Source organism: Armigeres subalbatus, chromosome 2 (assembly GCF_024139115.2).
Source record: "Armigeres subalbatus isolate Guangzhou_Male chromosome 2, GZ_Asu_2, whole genome shotgun sequence".
Taxonomy (NCBI): Eukaryota; Metazoa; Arthropoda; class Insecta; order Diptera; family Culicidae; genus Armigeres; species Armigeres subalbatus.
The window spans coordinates 46681284-46703185 of NC_085140.1; the positions used below are offsets into that span (position 1 = coordinate 46681284).

Genomic DNA, 21902 nt, shown 5'->3' on the forward strand with positions numbered 1-21902 from the left:
TGGAAAACCATATTAAATTTATGTCCATACTGCTGGATACTGGAGATATTTCGGATTGTTTGAGAGCATGTCAAAAATGTCATTTTTTAGTCGTTTTTATTTTCTATATAAGTGAAATATTGAACCTTTTTAAATTTTTTGCATAAGCTAGAGCTTTTCCTGAGTTGATTGATATATTGATGTTGCAGATCGGTCGGGATACATCTAAGATATGGCCGTTACCGTGAAATCCGTGAAACCGATTCTGAGCATAGTGGTCAATGTAAAACATTTTTCAAATATAACTATATGGGTATCTAACTTCACGATTTTTAAAGGCCATCATAATGCAAATATTGTTAGAATAGGGGAGAATGGTCTACAATGCACGCATGAAGATAGATAGTCAAATAAAATTGTATACACTGCATTCCGGAGCGAATATTTCCATTAACAATTGTCTTCGAGGTGTGCGCCGGTCCGAAAATCGTCGGTGGCGGCGGTCACATCTTAAAAATTTGATTAGGAAAATCGTATATATTTTCCGGAAAACTTTTTCTGATTTTCTTCGGATAAAATGTTTTGGAAAATGTTTCTTTTATTCACTGAAAAGTTATTCTACACTTTCACGGAGAAATTATCTAAATTTATTTGATTAAATCTCGCTTAATTTTTCAAAAGGACCTAAGTAACATTTTTTTCATGAATTAATTTGAATAGCATGGAAAAAATGTTACTTAGGTCCTTTTGAAAAATCAAGCGAGAAATCTACGGAAGCTCCACAAAAATGTTTTGTCAATTTACCTACCTCGTTGAAAAAATATTTTCTGTTCACATGGTGAATTAATCGGAGAGAACTTGAAGTTCTAAGAAATGAATTTCCAAGTGAAATGTTTCTGGTCTTTCACAAAAAAATCTCTCGAATTCGCACCAAAATATGTTCCTAATTTCGAGGTAATTTTTTGAGAGCTATCCGACGTCACATGTTTACATTCAAACTGAATGTTTACATACGAACTGAGACCGCCTTATTTTTTTGTATGCCGTCTTCTTACCCAGTTTTAGCAGCATCTCTCACTATGTGAGGGACCCCACTGCCCAGCAGCTGGAGAAACCCCATTCATAATCCACGCACATATTACAATAATAGATAATACCCTATAAGTAGGAAATTACCAATGATGGAAACGCGCAATGTAAAGTATGTATGAGGGAGAATAGTCGGTTCTAATTTTTTTTACTGGATTTGGAAAGAATTAAAATTTTCAATAATTAAACGTTGATAATAAATAGTTTCAATGGACAATGCAATTGCTGGAAAGTTTCCGAGTCCCGATTGTTAAGAAAATCTTGAAAATCCATCGAAAGATAAAGGAGCTATTAGCGTTTGAAATCTCTCCTAATTTCGTGATGGTCTCGAATTTGGAAATTTTACTTTAGGGTCTGTTCAAATATTACGTAACGCGAAAAACGTTGTTTTTAAGAACCCCGCACCCCCTCGTAACAATCTGTAACAAAATTTAGAACTACCCCCACACCCATGCGTAACGCGTAACAAATACATTTTTTTTTTGAAAAAATCTTGTTTTTGGTAGAATTTGAACAACGATACAATAAATTATTATTTTTTGTGTGTTTTATGCTATTTTGAAGACAATAACTATTTTTTGAAAAATTTAAATATTTATTCTCATTGTTATGCGTAACAATTTCTCGAAGGACCCCCACCCCCTATATTTTGCGTAACAAATCGTAACAAAAATAAAACAACCCCCCACCCCCTATTGCGTTACGTAATATTTGAACAGACCCTTACCGCCTGTATACGAGCCTTCCCCTTAGACGTAGTTTACGTCGAAACAAATCAATTTGCTTTTTATTGCTTTGTTTTTGATGGGATGAACATGGGAACTATGAGATGAAGTACAGTGATCGTTCGATAATTAGATTTTGATTAGTTAGGGTCAGCGATGAGCTTAAAATTAATAAGAAATCAATTTAATAAAGATTTGTAAAAATAGTTAGGGCGCTTTTTAGTTGATTGGGATGGAACCCAAATGAAAAGCAGTTAAACGTCAAAATCTGATAGTAAAACTGCGTTGACGTTTTGTTTCCGTGTTTGGTGGGATCGATTATTCTTGGCGCGTAAAATTTTCATTTGTTCAATGCGAAAAGTAAACAACATTGACGATTGTCAAAACGCCCCAATTAACGAACGGCATTTGGTAGTTGGAGTGAGGTCGTGCCCAATTAGTGAACAATCACTGTAATGTCAAATTACAATGGAAATATTCGCTCCACAATATAGTGTGAACGGTTTCGTTGGGCTATTTTTCCCCATGGGTGTATTTTAGACAATTTTCTTCTAAACAAATCATATTTTTATTGTTATGGCCTTTAAAAACCATGAAGTTTGACACCCATATTGATATACAGTGATATCCGGTTTGTATCACCCCTTGGTGAATTTTGGAGCGATAAAATAGGAAATGTAACTAAATCGTGATTTTTTAAGTTTTCATTTTTTAAGTTATGCCACACTGGGTGCTGTGGATAGAGCCGCTTTTCTGCTATCAAGCGAGTAGAAGCATATTTTGAAATCAATCCCATAAGCAAAATTATTTTGCAGTTACTTGGCTGTCAAACATTTCCCGCTCTTCGAATTTCTCTTTCCATGCTGCATAAAGGCGCACAAATGCGCGAGACTCTACATGACTTTACGATGGTTTACATAACTTCCTACTCCAATCAGCTGTTGAATCTCGTGAAATTTCGTAACGAGTGTTTTTTAATTGCATTCCTATTAATTTCAACTCGAAATATAATGTGAAAATATTTGTTAACAAAGAATACAAAACTCAATCTAGGTTAATTTTTTTTTTTCCAAATAATAACAATACTTCTCAATATAGGATCTGAAACGAACATAACCACAATCTTCAATGTTTGGCTCCGGCAGAATAGAAAAGTTTGGCTTCAGTTTGACAACCAAATCGATTCTATTCGCACCACACAGATGCCACAAATATGAATCATTTATGCCTTAGCCTACGCCTTAGCCTTAGCCCTGCAGCCTTATTGCTTTTCAGTTCTTTAATAGCTTTTTTTATATACCTCATCTAGAGTAGGCGACTCCACAGGTTGTCCATCGTCGCTAATATTTATTCTGTTCACCGATGCACCGTCACTTCCACTATTCAACAAAGTCTCGAAGTGTTGCGTCCACCTGGCAGCCACTTCGGTTTTATCTGTTGGTCGTTGCACAGACAGAATCATAAAACTTCCGCATATCATTCTGCTCCATTTTTTCCTGCGCCTCGCTAATCACTTGTTCTTCATATTCTTTCTTCTTCCTGCGGTAGGTTCGTTTTTCGGCTCCTCTTGCTTCCTTGTACTGATATCTATTCGATCGGGTACCCGACCCCAACATCCGGCTTCTGCCAACGTTCTTCTCGTCTGTCACTCTCTGACACTCCAAATCGAACCAACCCGTCCTGGGTCGCCACTGTGCAGTGCCAGGTTCATGTAGGGTCCTGACATTCCAGGTACCGAGTTCCAATCATAGTCCTTATTTCGTTGCCGGGTCGGTTGACAAAAATAACGTTCTCTTTTTCTTTTATCTCCATTTTTCGTGGTATTTGAGAGGCTTCAGTAAGCTATCTTACCGGGGTCGCGTTACCTACATCGCGCTGGTGGGGCTGCCACCTTAGGTATAGCTGACGCGATGCTGCATTTCGTTAATCAGCCGCTGGGTACCAGGCAGACGCTGTTTGAGCCGCACCTTCTTCGGGAGGCTATACCTGATAAATTTCTTTTTAAAAGCTACAAACGCGGGAAGCACTTAATAGTTCTGATGACGCATTTCAACTTTTTCTACACAGCTGTGCGGAGAATTCGTGGGGGGTGTTTTGGGGCCTCTTCCCCTATACAAGTTTGATAAATTTGTTATCATGGCTTGTTCTGATTCGAAACAGTTTTTGCCTTTCTTTTATCATTGTTCGTTGTCTATTGAGGGCGATTTCTGCAAGCCCTGCTAAATATACAAATCAATGTTTGAAGGTTCAGAAAAAAAGTAAGAAAATATCCTAGAAAAATCCGAAAAATTGGAAAATTTCATAAAATTGCATTTTTTTTAAATAAACAAAATAAAATTTTCAATTTTGGCATACTAATGTTATCCGACAACACTACCAACATCACATAAAAATACCACTCAGTAGATAATATCGAAGTAAATATCGAAAACCAATTTATTGTGTGAATCAATTTTTAAATATTTGCATGCGATAAATAAATATTGGACGTGTTTAAAGTGTGTCGGGTCAGCTAGTCTTTTTTAAAATAATTCATTCATTCATTTATTTAGTTATTTATTATTATTATTATTTATTTAGTTTACATCTAAACAGATAACACTGAATCAACAATTTGACGCCACAATGCACGGTTCGAGGCCGCATCTCTCCATCCTCGGATACGCCCCACGCTCGCACCAACACCATCTTTGCAGGGTTGCTGTCCGGCATTCTTGCAACATGTCCTGCCCATCGTACCCTTGCGGCTTTAGCTACCTTCTGGATACTGGGCTCGCCGTAGAGTTGGGCGACCTCATGGTTCATTCTTCGCCGCCACACACCGTCTTCTTGCACACCGCCAAAGATGGTCCTAAGCACCCGTCTCTCGAATACTCCGAGTGCTTGCAAGTCCTCCTCGAGCATTGTCCATGTTTCATGTCCGTAGAGGACAACCGGTCTTATAAGCGTCTTGTACATGACACATTTGACCGATGGCGAATCTTTTTCGACCGCAGTTTCTTCTGGAGGCCGTAGTAGGCCCGACTTCCACAGATGATGCGCCTTCGTATTTCACGACTAATATTGTTGTCAGCCGTTAGCAAGGATCCGAGGTAGACGAATTCCTCGACCACCTCGAAGGTATCCCCGTCTATCGTAACACTGCTTCCCAGGCGGGCCCTGTCGCGCTCGGCTCCGTCCACAAGCATGTACTTTGTCTTTGACGCATTCACCACCAGTCCAACTTTTGTTGCTTCACGTTTCAGGCGGGTGTACAGTTCTGCCACCTTTGCAAATGTTCGGCCGACAATGTCCATGTCATCCGCGAAGCAAACAAATTGACTGGATCTGGTGAAAATCGTACCCCGGCTGTTACACCCGGCTCTCCGCATGACACCTTCTAGCGCAATGTTGAACAACAGGCACGAAAGTCCATCACCTTGTCTTAGTCCCCGGCGCGATTCGAACGAACTGGAGTGTTCGCCCGAAATCTTCACACAGTTTTGCACATCATCCACCGTTGCTTTGATCAGTCTGGTAAGCTTCTCAGGGAAGCTGTTCTCGTCCATAATTTTCCATAGCTCTACGCGGTCTATACTGTCGTATGCCGCCTTGAAATCAACGAACAGATGGTGCGTTGGGACCTGGTATTCATGGCATTTTTGAAGGATTTGCCGTACAGTAAAGATTTGGTCCGTTGTCGAGCGGCCGTCAACAAAGCCGGCTTGATAACTTCCCGCGAACTCGTTCACTAATGGTGACAGATGCCGGAAGATGATCTGGGATGTCACTTTGTAGGCGGCATTAAGGATGGTGATCGCTCGAAAGTTCTCACACTCCAGTTTGTCGCCTTTCTTGTACATGGGGCATATAACCCCTTCCTTCCACTCCTCCGGTAGCTGTTCGGTTTCCCAGATTCTGACTATCAGTTTGAGCAGGCAAGTGGCTAGCATTTCCGGGCCCATCTTGATGAGCTCAGCTCCGATACCATCCATACCAGCTGCTTTATTGGTCTTTAGCTGTTGAATGGCATCCTTAACTTCCCTCAAGGTGGGGGCTGGTTGTCTTCCATCGTCCGCTGAACTGACGTAGTCATCTCCTCCGCTGCCTTGACTTTCACTGCCTGAACTCTCAGCGCCATTCAAATGTTCCTCGTAGACAGCAGGTTGCTTCAATCGCTCTAGGTCGTACCGCGGCGGTCGTCGGTACCGAACATTGTTGATGACGGATAGTTTTGGGCGCAGTTTAACCATTACCAGATAGTGGTCAGAGTCGATGTTAGCGCCACGATTTGTCCTATCGTCGATAATGTCGGAGAAGTGCCGTCCATCAATCAGAACGTGGTCGATTTGTGATTCAGTCTGCAGTGGTGATCTCCAGGTGTACCGATACGGGAGGCTGTGTTGGATGTAGGTGCTGCGAATGGCCATATTCTTGGAGGCGGCGAAATCAATTAGTCGTAGGCCGTTTTCGTTCGTCAGCCGGTGAGCGCTGAACTTTCCAATAGTCGGTCTAAACTCCTCCTCTTGGCCAACCTGAGCGTTCAAATCTCCTATGATGATTTTGACGTCGTGGCTTGGGCAGCTGTCGTACTCACGTTCCAGCTGCGCGTAGAATGCGTCCTTATCATCATCAGTGCTTCCGGAGTGTGGGCTATGGACGTTGATTATGCTGAAGTTGAAGAACCGGCCTTTGATCCTCAACCTGCACATTCTTTCATTGATCGGCCACCACCCGATCACGCGCCTTTGCATATCGCCCATCACTATGAAAGCTGTTCCCAGCTCGTGTGTGTTGCCGCAGCTCTGGTAGATGGTATGATTACCTCTAAACGATCGCACCATTGATCCCTTCCAACAAACCTCCTGCAGCGCTACGATGCCGAATCCACGGTCCTTGAGCACATCGGCGAGTATGCGTGTGCTCCCGATGAAATTGAGAGATTTGCAGTTCCACGAACCGAGTTTCCAATCGCTAGTCCCTTTCCGTCGCAGTGGTCTTCGCCGATGGTTCCGGTCCGTACTCTCTTGTTGATTGTTCGTTGCTTATGATTTTTTAAAGGCTGGCTTGCAGGGCCTGACACCAAACTCCCTAAATTTCCGGAGGACCATTCCTCCTTATTTCCGGTGGACCATGGTGCACAGTTTCACTTAGAGTCCCTCGCTGGCACTCGGACGATGATCAGCTGCCCCTAACATGGAGAATAGACGCTGTTGTGAGCCGATCCTGACATGGAGAACAGACGCTCAATAAAATTTGCACCTCCGGAGAGGAGCAAACCCCCCTTCCCTGTCAGCATACGACCTTCGTTCCCACCCGGGTTGGTTACCCGATCTTCCCTAAGGTTGCTCGTATCCCGGCCAGCACCGCGGGGAGGTAGGGATAGGAGTTGCTGGGTAAGAGGCTAAGGACCGCGAGATGGGGTCTATTTTATTCCTTCAGGTACGCGAAGTACCAATGGTACGCTTTACCCAGCATTTGCCATGCCAATAATGTCTTCCCTTATTTCGGTCAAAATTGTCAACTTGAGGGAGCAATAAATAAGTTTTAGAAAAAATCGTAATTGGCTAAATCATTCATTAACAAATCCGATGAGTTTTTTTTAGTTTTATGTGTAAGCTATCGCTAATAGATCACATCTAAACCGAAATATTAATAGAGGATCCCGAGCTCCAAATATACCAATCGATTCACCTTGACGAATTGAGGTAATGTCTGTTTGTGTATGTGTAAAAAAATTGAGACACGCGTTTTGGTTCCGAAGTTACTGACAAAGCATAGTTTTTTTCCAAAGAAAAACATTTCAAAGGCATTTTTTAAAAGAAATAATTGTAATGCATGTAAATGAGTGCAACCAAATATGAATTATTGTGAATAATTTCATCTAACTCCATGCTTCCTAGAGTGCTGTTTAGACTTTCTAATGGGCATTCCACAGAGGTAGAGGCCCCAAAACGCCCCCGGGGCAAAACGCCTTTTGGGTGTTACTCATTTTTATCGTATTTGGCATGCCGTTTTAAAACTAGATCAAAAATTATGTAGGTTCGACTAGAAAAGTGACAAAATAAAAGAAAGTAAGGTTGGAAAAACAGACATTTCCCACATTTTGATGAAATATCAACATTTCGGCGAGGCAAAACGCCCTAAGGGGACTAACCTACAATGTATTACGCGTCTCCACGCACTGTCCATACCAGAATGCAGATTCGCCGACGCGTGGTGCGTTGTTCCCAAAGAGCTGCACGCCAGAAGCCGTTTTGCCTCATGAGTTTTCCGGCAACGAAATATCACCACTTTTTTGAAATGCGAATATTATCAATATGATTGAGATTTTCTACAATTTTTAAATAGCATCAGCTAGCTATATTGTTACATAGTTGCATGAGGTAAGATACTTATGAAAATCGTTACAACTAAGACATTAAAACAGTATTTGCTTAGCTAGGACTTTTTTACCCTCCTTCCTCTACTTTTTATAACGCACAAGGAAGGCACGATCACTGCAAAGTGGCATATTACTATTGAGTAATACTTAACAAAATATCTTATCGATCCATTTTTACTAGTTTTTCTAGTCGAGTCAAGTACGAGACACTGAAGACGGCCTTACTGTTGAGGTTGAAATACGTATCTGTCAAGATACAATTAAGTGGTGGAATTCAATGGGATTGTACAAACTCGTTTTATGACAAGTGAAGACATTCCACTAAAAAGCTCAAAATAACTTTCTTAACTTTTTACTAAATAATATTAATCAAATAGATATAACCTCGGCAAGAAAATATAATAAATCACACTAAAAAAAATAATTCTTTTCACATACAAGCACAGATAATACAGGTATGGTGGTATCAACACTTCACTTATGAATACAATTTATATTTGCATTGTAATAAAATGATAAAATCTATGTTACTTGTCATGGAAAATCTACTCAAGCTAACGACTTAATTTGTGTTATCAATTTGAAATTATAATGCCTTATTGCCTTCAATATTACATTTGAATAATCATTTTATACTCCCTTATGACATATCAAACCAAATTATAAATTCGGATTAACTCTACAAATTCGTTCAACTCAAATACATAATGCATATACATAATAAATCAATGTTTTTATTCTTCTTTTTCAGGTTGGTATCTGCAGTTAAATTCATCTAGAGCTATTCATATTCCAAATACCAAGTGTAAGTTTAATTCAACACCATGTAATCTGAATCAATTAAATTTAGCTGCCGCGGGCACCTTTTAGCGTGTCTGCCACTTCCTGAGCATTAATCCCATCCGCAAATCCACCGAAAAAAAAGCCGGTCGATGGTGTTGTTTGTACCGATACATAACTATACACGATGGAGGTGCACCATAACAACATAACTAGCTCCCAACAACATTGATGGGGCGCACAACTGCCGGAGCGCGAGCGTCGTCGTTCGAGAGTATATCGGAGAATCGAAGAGTCTCGCAGAGATTGTTTGAAAATTCACGAGTTCACTCTGTGCTCATCCTTCGCTGCTTCTATAAACTTATGTGGTGCTGCTCGCAGGAGTATTTGAATTAGATCATGGTTCGAAATTCTTGTAGCCTACAATTAAAATTTCGTTATACAATTAATTTATTATCAAATAAATATTGGAAGGTGTGGGAAGTCCACGCTCTCTTCATCCTCGATTCCATGATAATAAGTCGCTTAGTGTATATGGGTCATCTTTGCGGCACATGCTACGTATTTTGTTACTGTCTCTCTTGTTGCTATTTAAAACACCATGTGAATAACTACCCAATTTTCGTTTTGACACATTTACCGATCCTTTACTAATGTAGGCGCAAAAACGATTTAAAATAAATACCTGCACCAACCAGTCATATTTTACATATATACATATATATACATATATACATACATATTATACAATTTCTTCATATGTATAAAAGGCTTATTTATTTATAAAACTGCATTTTTCTACCTTTGAATTTTATACAGAAACTTAGAATTGCTAGTTGGGTATTGCGCATTATGAGATTAATTAATTAAAATTATAAAATACATCAAAGACGATACATTTTTCGACGAGCTTTTTCTCTAAGATACTCTCATCTGCCCGTGATGGAAAGTAGGAAAGATTCCGTCAGTCGTTGGTTGTTGCCGCTGTCTGTCATCGTGGTAGTTGCCGGCTCCGTACTACGATGAGTCCGCCGCACATGTTTCTCACTGAAGCACACCGAGCAGAGAGGTTCAGTTTCATTCGTAAGCTCGGTTCGTTCGGTTCAGTCTTTTCCTTCCAGTTATCGGCGGTCTGATTCGTTAGTTGAAACGTGCCATCAGTTTACTTCAATACATACAAACTTCTAACGGCTCTGTAGGACATTCTCCAGTTGTGGCGAAAAAGGTACATAGAACCGCCCTTCGTAGGAGTGTGAGGGGTTGTGCGACAAAGGAATAAGGGTCACCACCCACCAGACACCCCCGCGCGTTGATCACTGCTGGCGAAAAGTCATAGGAAGTGTATTTCATTGATAGTGGTAAAGTAATTCGCAGTTATCCTGTTTCGGTGAAATCGGCCAGGAAAACCTTAAGTGAATATTTGAAATTTGATTCATAACACAGAATTTAGTTGGAATAGAGATTCTAGATCTCGGCACATGATTTGATCGTTTGTGTTCGTTTTAGAATAGTCAAAGTGCACCATTTTTGAAAAAGGAAAGGAAAATTTCCAAACCGAATTGGCGAAGTGTAGCAGAAAACGTGACGCATCGTAGAAAATTTTGTGTCACCACAGACAGAACAGAGAAAAATCAAATTGTTAAAGTGTACATATAGCATAGTGAACAGCTGAGGGAAGCAAAATTATGAGTAGTGTATGTGAATTTTGAACATCGTTATGCACAATTTCTCAGTTTTCGTTGCAGCACATCCTACTTCTTTTCTTTTTGGTTCCTTTTTTGTAGCAAATCGGAATAAATTGTTGATCGTACGACCTAAACTGCATGCGTTCCTTACCCTCGTTCTCGTTTTACTCGTCACGATGTACAACATCTGCAGAGTTTGTGCAGTTGTTATGCATCAATTTCTCTTTCATCGGTTGTGACAAACATAGTCGTAGTGATAGTAAGTTTATGTGGTGCGGTGTGTCCTCGTGGTCAGTTCTGCGCTGAACGTATACAGCCAGGCCAGGAGGAAATACATAAATAACCGTATGTACGTTGATTACAGTTCGGATGGAGGATGGGAGCAGAAATCGTGAGTCCTTGGAAATTCCGTACGGATGAGACTGGACGTCTCGCTGGGTGGCTGGCTGAGTGTGTTTGTGATTCCTTTTTGATGAAACATATTTTCGCATCAATCGTTCGCAATGCAGTGGGGTTTACTGTTGGCTGTTAAAAATATTTCTGCAGGAACATGAACAAAAGCAGCTCGGTTTCCAATAATAAACTAATGTTTCGGCGTTTTTTAGTTTATATCAAATTTAATTCAAATGCGCTTAGACGGATAATTTAAAATTGGTTTTTTCATTTATTTTAGAGTTGTCGTAAACGACTTGCATTGTAACTACATTGATTGATTTCTTTTCAAAGATGTTTCGTTATTTTCAATATGTACTGCGAATTGCGACAGTATCTTTGGAGATTGTATGGTTTGGTGTGATAAAAGGATTGTTGCGTCTTGCACCAGAAGCTTTAATCACGGATGTAATTGAGATATTAACGAAACATAAAATAGTTGAAGAGAAATCGATCAATGAAATTACGCACTCATGAAAATAAGCGCGAGAAGTGTCTTTAATGTTATATAGTATCGATCCGATTTTGTCACTCCCAGATTTTATCACGTTTTCGATCCGATTTTGTCAACCTGTTTTTTTATTATGAATCATTTGTGAGCATCTGTCAAGAATTTTGTAAGCCTCATATCATTGCAAAACAAAGAAATACAGTACCAATCTCGTCGCTTCTTTTTGCTAACACGCGTGCTCACTGGTGAAAATAATCACAAAAATAAGAAACAAACCAAATTCCTTTTCATTGCTTTGTTTTTGATGGGATGGAAATATTAGCTATGAGATGAAGTGCCGAACCGTTCCCCTATTCTGCTTTCCCAAGGCATAGACTGATCCATATTTGTGAAACAAATTAAAAAATTGGAAATATTTTTTCCGGTTTTGTCACATTTCCTATCCAGCTTTCCACGCTAGGTAATGGCGGCTTGTCGGTGTGTAAAAATCAATCAGTCACTGTACTTTTTGACACTAGCTGGAGGAAAACTCACTGGCGAAAAGTCCTTTTTTCCCCTCCCCTCACCCAGGAATGCCAGAGAGCTTTCCTCCAGCTAGTGTCAAACAGTACAGTGAACGATTGATTTTTACACAGCAGCAAGCCGCCATTACCGAGCGTGGAAAGCTGGATTGTTTCACCCCAAAATTAATCAGGGGGTGATCAAATTGGGATGTTACTGTACTATACATTGAGCTGCTTACAAGAAATAATTATTCAAAATACCGATACCACTACTGTGCAGATTGCCTGACAGGGCCTCTATGGAAAGTAAATAGCTAAACATATTGAAGCCAAATGAATCTTTTGTTTGAGAAACTGCATATATTCATTTTACACAATTTCGAGAAAACAACAAAAAATGTTTTTGAACAAATTGGCACTGAATCGTTTGATTTCTTCGATGCAGATCAATAGTTTTTGCAAAACTCAACACACTGGACGTTTCCAGTGCGAAAGCTGCAAGCAGTACTCCATAATTACTCTTCAAAGTGCATGCACATATGTAGTTTTTGAAATCTTACATTCCTGAACAAAACAACTTTTTTTTGTTTATTTTTTGCCAAAACACGTATTTTTTTGGACAAGAATTCAGAATATATAATAATCTCATTTTGGCCAAAAATGTTAAATTTGCAATTTTTTAAACAAACGGTTCAAATGCTGCTTGTGAGCATATGCCAGCTGTACATCTGAAGAGAGCAACGCTAGACAATCGTTTGTTCCTTTACCTTTTCAAAAACCAAACTGTGTATTTTTGTTAACTCAACTGGATTAAAAGTTTTTTTTATCACGCTACGCCATAAAATCTACGGAAAACTTCAAAAATTCGCTGCATTGATAAGAAGAAAACATCAATGTAGAGAAATCGATCATATTAAGTCAAATTCCTCTTTATTCAAGCGTTTTTATTGTTCTACAACTTAAATTTTAAATTATTTTTTTAAATTTATTTGACAATTTTTAAAATATAAGTTCGATTTATCATGACGGCCTTTAGGAGGCGCTGCTAGTGTGTTTTGAAATTTTATAACCTAACTACTGTTTACACTAAATATTTACAATAAAAATATGATAACCTAGTTGGGGATGAGCTCCCGAATCATGGGTTGGTCGGAGTGCAAGCAACGAACCCTAAACCTTTCTTTACTCTCTCTAAAGCGTTCTTCAAGAGTTTAATCGCGGCCAGACGGTGGACATCTGAATTTCGTGTCCTTGGAGGAGTGTTGAGGATCATCAGCAGGAACTTATTTTGCACTCGTTCGAGTTTCAGATTATGAGTTTTAGCGCAGCTCTTCCAGACCGGCATGCCATATTCGATCACAGGGAGGATGATTTGCGAAGATAGTCGGACTCATTGGCCCATTCCACATGTTTGGGGGATTTAGAGTGGGGGGAAATGATGACCTCGGTCTTCGCCGCGTTGATACAGAACTTCCAGCTGGTGAGGTATTCTGTTAGGCCATCCACCCTAGCAGCACGCATGTTCCACATAGGTTACTGCAACTCATACGATTCATTCACAACCAATTTTTGCCTACCTTGTGCTGCTCGGGCAGGCCTCGTTGGAGTTTTGCCACTAGCGCTCTGATCGCTCTACCATTGTTGTAGACGATGGAAGTGTCATCTGCAAACAGAGACAAAATTCCGCTTTCAGGAGGTTCTTTGTTGTCCGAAGTGAACAGATTGAAAAGCAAGGGCTCGAGATTGCTGCCCTGGGGAACGCCTTCGACGATGTTGTGTGCATTGGAACTCGCCCCGCTGATAGAGATCCGAAATGTCATTGGCGGCAGGTAATTGTTGATGATTTTCACTAGGTGGCTGAGAAGATTGTAGCGTTGTAATTTGTACACCAGGCCATCATGCCATGCATTGTCGAACGCCTTCTCGACATCGAGTACGGCCATGGCGGATGTTTTTGAGATAAACTTGTTCAATCTGAGGACATTGGTAACTCGGGTCAGTTGGTGTACGGTTGATCGCCGAGCAAGATGTTGTGGTGTTCGGCAGACTTAAGTAACCGGCTTGGCTTTTCAAGCAGCTTCGATAATCCTGAGAGAAGGCTGATGGGCCGATAACTTTTCGGTGAGGAAGGATCCTTTCCAGGCTTCCGAATGCGGATGTCTGACTTCAGGAACTATGAGAAGTTCGTTAACGGCTGCTTCGTGTGCACTGATGATGTTCTGTCCAAGAATGTGCGAGCTGACAAAGTGGCGACCTTCTCTGCAGGAGTTATCAAGCGATCCATAGAGCCATTCTGCCGTAATCTGAAAAAGTGGCGTATGCGCCAAATTACGACCTACATGTTTTCCATTTTTCTGTTAAAGATCTTGATGTGTACTACTTGTTAACACCATTTTTGGAAATGGCGTATACGACACCTTTTCAGCTTACGGCAGAATTGCTGTCTAATGGGATCAAAGGTGGAATGGACGAGGCTTGGATTTTAGAATGTTGGTCAACTCCCAGAACGGCTTAGCGCAGTATGGGAGAGCGCGGATCTTATTGGAAAAATCACTATTTCTGAGGTCCACCATTCTGCCCTGGATTACTCTTGTCAAGCGATTGCAATGGTTTTTGAGTGCAGGCAGGCCAGTAGGTTGGTACTGTCTGTGAACTACGTTGCGAAGACGAATAAGATCTTTGGTGAGAGTGTCAATGGTTAGGGTGTTGCTTACCTGACGAGCCTTTGGAACATGCTGATCTCTGGCCACCGAGATTGCCTCTTCGATGGCGCACAGCTGGCGGTCGATACTTTCTGGCGTCTCCGGACGCACCTCGTAGTCGATGGTGGTGTCAACGCACTGCTGGAACCACTGCCAGTTCACTCGATGGTAGTTCCTTCTGAAGAGTTGGTGACGGTTGATCGACGAAACGATTTTGGTCACCACCGGATAGTTATCCGAGCTGAGCTCCTGGTACGCGATCGGTTGTGAGATGTGATCGCCAATGTTGATGATGTACAGATCTAACGTTGCGTGGACTCCGGAACTACTCAGCTGAATGGGGGAATACGTGCTCAGGATTGTGAATTGACCTTCTGTAATTGCTCCAGATGGAACCGTTTCGATTGCCGCGACTGTTGTCCCAGGCTTGATGCTTCGCGTTCAGGTCACTGGCAATTAGGGTGGTCTAACCGGTAGTACCGAAACCGGTAATACCGGTATTACCGGCCAATTTTGGGTACCGAAAATACCGGTTTTAGAGACGGAAAATACCGGTATTTTTGGTATTAAAAATTTTGCTGTCATTATAAAAAATCTGACTTTTTCTTCAATGAACATTGTTGATATCGCCCAGTCCAGTAACGGTACGAGAAGTAGTAGTTTTTTTCCGTAGATCACCTATGAAAAACGAATTTCTGAAAAAATATGTCCGTCCTGAATTCAGAAAAGAATTTGAATTAGTGGCTGATGCCAAGGCACGCTGGAATAATTCAAGCCCTCGAACATGTTCAAGCTGTTGTGGAACTACTGCTCTGTGAGTTTTGCACTCTATATGAAACCGACGTGGCGTTCCAATTTACGTTGGAACTATTATCAAATCAAGCAACAGATATTTCCACCACTATTTCGATGCTTTTATAGAATGAATCCAAGAGAGACGATCCAAATACGCCGATCTTTTTGCTTTTTTGAATAATTCTGCCGTGTAGCAATTAATCAGAAACGATTTTGGCATTTTCTTCAAGGCATCCAGAGCTACTTTGATTAGGCATGCGTATGGGATCTCAAAGCGCCTAATCATTCCTGATGCGATCGTTGAAACTGAGACAACGATCGTATCTGACGATTGGTACGAAGAAGATGCCTCTATGAATATATTTCTGGTTTTTCGGTTAAAGAACAACTTGTGAAGAGACTGTAGCAAAGAAAAACACTTGCGTTGCTGGTGGCAAATATGTACGTTGATGCCGGGATCCTTGCATACAATCCGTAAGGAATTCTCCTATTATGAATCAGAAGGGATTACGGGCAAGTATTTGACACTGATTTTCGACGGTCTTGGAACTATTCGTCCTACTTCGGTTGAACCAGAGAGGGTATTCTCAGTGGTTGGCAACATTGCTAAGAAAAACCCAATGCCGATTGGGAGATAAGTCGCTCAGTACGTAATGTCTACTTAAGTTTCGCTTTGTCCAGCTAAACAAGCAATGATTTTAACATTTGAAGTTTGTCAACAAATATTGTTTTTCATCCAGAAGTCCAAATCAAAAGTTTTTCTTTTAATACCTGAAATTTTCACAAAAACCGGTATTCTACCGGTATTACCGGTATTTACTCCATCAAATACCGAAACCGGTATTTGACTAAAATGGCCAATACCGACCACCCTACTGGCAATGATGTACTTCCGACGGAAGTGGTGACTTCTACCCCAACGACCTCAATGATCTTGGGCTGCAGACTTGGCAGCAGACGATAATTGACGAAGTTCCTCAGTGCGATAGTCACACCTCCTCCCTTGAAGTTGGACCGATCAAATCTCACCACACGGAAGTCCGGAATATGTACACTCACCTCGGGCTTCAGGTGCGTTTCTGTGATGAAGGCCACATCGATCTTTCTCTCTTCGAGGAAACCAGCCAGCTCGATGATTTTGCTCTTAAGTGAACAAGCGTTCCAATTGACCAGACCTATCCTAGCACCCATTTTCAATGACGAACATGCTCAGGGTGAAGATCTGGTCTAAGCGTGTTTTGCACCCGCGTAGTCGCGTTGCCAGTTGGGTAAAAATCGGAACTAGCTGCACCGATGTATAGAGCGATGAGTCGCCCTCGGCCGGAAGGGGCTCATTGTCCTGACGACGGAATCCAGGGGGAGAAAGTGGGGGCCATTCGCTGGTGGATGGGCCGTGTGGTGTTGGAGCTTGAATCGATGCTGCAGTGGCCGCCAGCCGTTTGTGAGGTTGCAACGGTGGAAGTATTGGTATCGCTCTTCGGGGAGCCGGGATGCCCGGAAAGTTCGCCTCGATAAAAGCAGGAACACTGGTCTTCTTCGCCAAATTCCTGGTGGAGGCCTTCTTTCGGATTTCCAAAAAACGCCGCCCGTCCTTGGTTGTAGCCCGATGTTTGTCGCCGCAGTTGGCGCATTTGGGCTCAGCCACCTCTAACGTGTCGCACTCTTCGGTCGGGTGAGGTTCGCAACACTTGTTGCAGCGCGGCTTCATGCGGCAGTTCCTAATGCCGTGCCCAAAGTTGAAGCAGTTAGTGCACTGCGGGACGTCGCGGTGCACTGGCCGATATCGCTCCCAGTCAACGACGATGAAATTTATAACGCCGACCAGCTTCAGGTCCTTCCACTTGGGGGTAAAGCCTTTCGCGATATCTCCGACCCTAGTAGCACATTTGTTTCACATAGGTTACTGCAACTCACGTGTGACCAGATTAGTTACAATAAAGTTGCTGCAAACATTTTTGTCTGACTAGTGCTGCTCGTGAAGTACAGTGGTAAAATTTAAGTCGATTGTTCAGTATAAATAAGCAAATGGACTACCGATTGATTCACGCCTACACCCAACCGGCAATTGTTAGATTTTCCAACAATTATGTATAAGAATCTACCAAAACCTGTATAAGAACGGGGCATATGCGAAATTGCTAGATTTGCTAGATCTAAAAATGTTGTAAGCTTCTCTTACATTTTTTGTATAAGAATCTAACAATTTCGCATATGACCAGTTCTTATATAGGTTTTGGAAGATTATTATATATAATTGTAAGAAAATCTAACAACCGCCGGTTGAGTGTATGCGCGTTATGGTTATACCAGCTCGTGCTCTTAAAAAAATAATGGAAAAAGCACTTAGTTTCCAAGATGGACGATTTGTGGCTTTGTTGTATAATCACATTGCATGAGAATTTATCATACAATACCATTTTTTTTAATAAGAATTAGAAATTAAAAAAAAATCATTTGCAATCAACGAATTTCTGAAATATTCAATAAACCTACGCAAAACCGAAAAATTGGAAACATTCTTGTCACGAATCAACTCAGAAGTCGATTGTCGTATTGCTATTGGGTCGGGATCGCCTTCAGACATCTTCGTACCAATATAATTCTGGAGTGACTTGCTCGACGCTTTATAATCCAGAAATATAATCGTGGACGAGTCAGTGCAAAACAGGTAGTAACGTGGTCGTATTCTGCGAGCGCACTTATCAACGGATGATCAAGTCGACCATAGATCCAACGGATGATCAAGACGAACAACCATAGATCCGCTATAAAAGTAGCTTTACCAGGCCACTTAGCCGGATGGCATTACAGGGCGCGATGCTTTGCTTTTATTTCGTACGTAATTCAGGGAAGAACATTGCCCGCCGATGATAATCCAACCCAGAGCAACAGATTCTCTATGTTGTTAAGAAAATTATTTTGAGCTTTTTAGTGGAATGTCTTCACTTGTCATAAGACGAGTTTGTACAATCCTATTTAATTCCACCACTTAATTGTACCTTGACAGATACGTATTTCGACCTCAACAGTAAGGCCGTCTTCAGTGTCTCGTACTTGACTCGAGTCGAGTCAAGTGGTGGAATTAAATGGGATTGTACGAACTCGTCTTATGACAAGTAACATTCTCCATGCCGACGTTTCCTGGTTTCCAAACTGCCTTTGCCTATTTTTATTGGATGTGCTTCCAATCTCTCCCCCTCCAATACGGTTTCCTTTGAAGTGGAAACTTTCGAAGATCACCTTGAACTCCGGGTTCAATGGCGATTATAAGCAGTGGTAGACATTGAACAACAATTTTTGAGCGAAGCAAGCTAGAACGTTCCAGATAACTAAAGGTTCCATTTACCTGAAGCCACAGGTTTCTGGAGAGCCTGCAAAAATCATCGAATTATTCGCGATCAGCGCTGTCAATTATCAGCTCAGCAAATGACCACACGATCTTCGATGACTTCGAGTGGCACACCCAAATCTTCTGGCAGCTAGGTGAACCAGCTAGGTGGACGCTTGAAGCCTCACCATTGAACACTTGCTCTGCGTTCGTCTTCCGGATGACACTGAATGCGTGGGTGATTCATTCAGCCACTGAACCATGCGCAGCCTCCTACGCAGCACGTTACTTCCGTATTCTGGCAAAAAACACGAAAAAAAATTGTTGTTCGGGAATGTATGAAGAATTTTTCGTTTGTTTGAGAAACTGCATATGTACACGCACTTTGAAGACCAATTATGGAGCACTGCTTGCAGTTTTCGAATTGGAAGTGCCCCAGGATGCTGAATTGTGCAAAAAACTATTGATCTGTATCGAAGAAAAAAAAATCGGTGCCAATTTGTTCAAAAACAGTTTTGTTTGTAGTTTTTCTGAATTGAGTTTGAACGGCCGAAAATAGTATCGTGGGAAACGCAGCCTGTCTAGCATCTGAAAGAGATATGTTCATTGATGTCAACTTTAACTATTTCCTCGGTGTATGTATCCGATGGATGTATTCCTGCATCGCCAAATTACTTGTACAAGCTATAGTGGACTCTCCATTAGTCGATGTTCTAAAACCCGATATCTACTTAAGGAATAAATACTAACTAAACAATAATTTATCGGTGACTGAGTGATGGTCCCTTCAAACAACCTTCAAAAGAACATCTGTTCCACATCTCGATATACTACATATCTTTTTGATTCCCCAAAACGTCCTGTTGTTCATAACATGCGATCTACTCGACCAACCAAGTACAGAATGTTTAATATTTGCGCCTCGCTTAATATTCCAGCAGGTCCATGGAGTAATATGAATACAGTCAAACCTCCATAAGTTGATATTTTATGACTCGATATTAAAAAATAATTTCTGGGTTATTGTGGTGGTCCCTTCAAGGACAAGGACTTTATATTCCACATCTCGATATTTCCATGTGTCGATGGTCCTTTCAATATCGACTGTATACCAATGCGATTTGAAAGCTGCAACAAACCGTGCCTACTGGTTTTCCAAAACTTCTTGCAGTACAGTATTTCAATCACAACTCTTTCGAACTACTTCAGTTCGTTTAAACACATTTTTTGAAATTTACCAATGAAAGGAAAACATCAAACATAAACAGGGAAGGGAAGTAAGAAAACTTTACAAATATCAATCCAATTGATGATTTTCGGATATAAGCAGCATTTTTAAACATTTATTATAATTTATTTAACTACTCACACAATTAACTCCACAGCCAAAAACACCACGCCAAAAAAGGCAGTCTTCAAATCCTTGACGTTTGATATACAATAAAGGCATCTTTTTGACTCTCCGCCATCTTGATCAAATGATCGTTCCCAAAATGTTTATTCATATTCATATTCATTTCCTCTAATATGCTTTGGATTCAATAATAAAATCAATCAAAGCTACTTAACTAGGCTTTTCGTACTAATGTGAAAACAATATACCGTTTTGACCCCAATTCTGGACACCGGCGTTTGTGCGCCCTAAAACTGGAAATTTCATCGGTTTTCCATACGGAGAACCCAGATTCCATCAAAAGAACTACGCGAAGAAGGTTGAATAGGAATCATGTTCGAGATTTGAATCAAAACGGTAGGCATTGAAACGGCAATTGAGAACGTTTACTAAAAAGTGAAACCTCTTCTGCAGCATTTTGTGTTTTTCGCCTGCAGGAGTCATACATTGCAGCCTTTGTCCTGCATGGTCTACGCCTTTCATGAAACGAGTAGGTATAAAAAGATGCTTCTGGACATTAAATGTTAAATTTTAACATTTTTACCGGTTTTTGTTGTAGCTACATTGGAATGCTCATAACCAACACCTCCTTAGTAGGTCAATCTGGTAGATATTTGATCATAACTAAAAATAATTTAGGAAGACCTCGGACATCTCATGTTCATGAAAATTGAATTTACATAATTACGGTTACAGTTCATTGCAAGGTCTACTTCATTTAAACCATCACTGTTTCCGATTTATTCTTTCAACTACCAAGCAAATATGTTCTAATGTCAACTGGGAACAAAATAAATTGGTGAATGGCAAATCTAAGCGGAAGGAAATATAATACCAAAGAACTTGTTTTAAAATTCCAAGAACGTCTTAGATTTCTTAACAATTCGAGACGTGTCAAGTATGAAACACTGAAAACAGCCTCAAAGTTGATGTTGTAGACGAAATTAAATGGCGAATCTTGTAAAATTTCGTTTCCTAAACATTACTATCTTACTAAACAAGCTCCATGCGTATTTTATGAACACGTTTGAAAAACTAACCCGTCTGGATCTCGCGTGCATCATTAACAAATCCGAATGATGTGACAAAAAACTGACTAAGCCACCGCCAAACAAGTTGTACCTAAGGTACTTCAGATGACTTTCACTAATACCCATCTAACGAACACGCTTCGCTGATGGGATGGCGAATGCGGAACGCGAGCAACACCACCAGCTTTCCGATACTACTCACCGGTGTCGATCGAAGATAAGACAGGAAATTGATCCGATGTGATAGTTTATGGTGCACAGCACCTCGGTATGTTGGAGGTACATACATCGGACCCAGACGCCCCAGTTGTCCGCACGACGCAGGTGATGTCCCCCGCTTAGATTCCTTCCGCTTACCATAGCAGGCTTGAGCAGGAATCGATGACGCGTTTTGCTTTCATTCGCCTTTTTTGTCATAAATCTGTATCAACTTCCTGGTTTTCTTCCTGTTGATTTTGCCCGGAGTATTAAGTGGGGTATAAAAGATAGGTTTGTTGACTTTTGGCTAACGTGGTTGTCGTTTTTAGCACTTTTGGTGCTACATATAGCGCTTCCGTTTCAGATTTTGTTGGACAGCATTGGGCATTTACTCGTTTGCCCGTCTTCATTAGGTATTCGTCATTTTATGAATATATTATTAGTAAT

General features: G+C 40.9%; 1 protein-coding gene across 16 annotated transcripts in view; it reads left to right on the forward strand.

The window, feature by feature from the left end:
* The window catches only part of LOC134218529 (coronin-1C-like), a 197675-nt gene that overhangs the window by 132150 nt on the left and 43623 nt on the right, over nt 1-21902 (forward strand). For 4 of the 16 annotated variants that reach the window (XM_062697641.1, XM_062697644.1, XM_062697648.1 and 1 more), the window contains exon 1: nt 10006-10295. The exons of 5 other annotated variants lie outside the window; for them this stretch is intronic. Coding sequence is in view for 2 of the 11 variants with exons in the window: in XM_062697640.1 (XP_062553624.1) it covers nt 10623-10631 (9 nt within the window). In the remaining 9 variants the exon portion in view is untranslated. Of the gene's footprint in view, nt 1-10004; nt 10296-10443; nt 10632-21902 lie in introns of those variants that run through there. 7 more of the 16 variants (XM_062697643.1, XM_062697639.1, XM_062697646.1 and 4 more) reach the window with 5 other exon arrangements.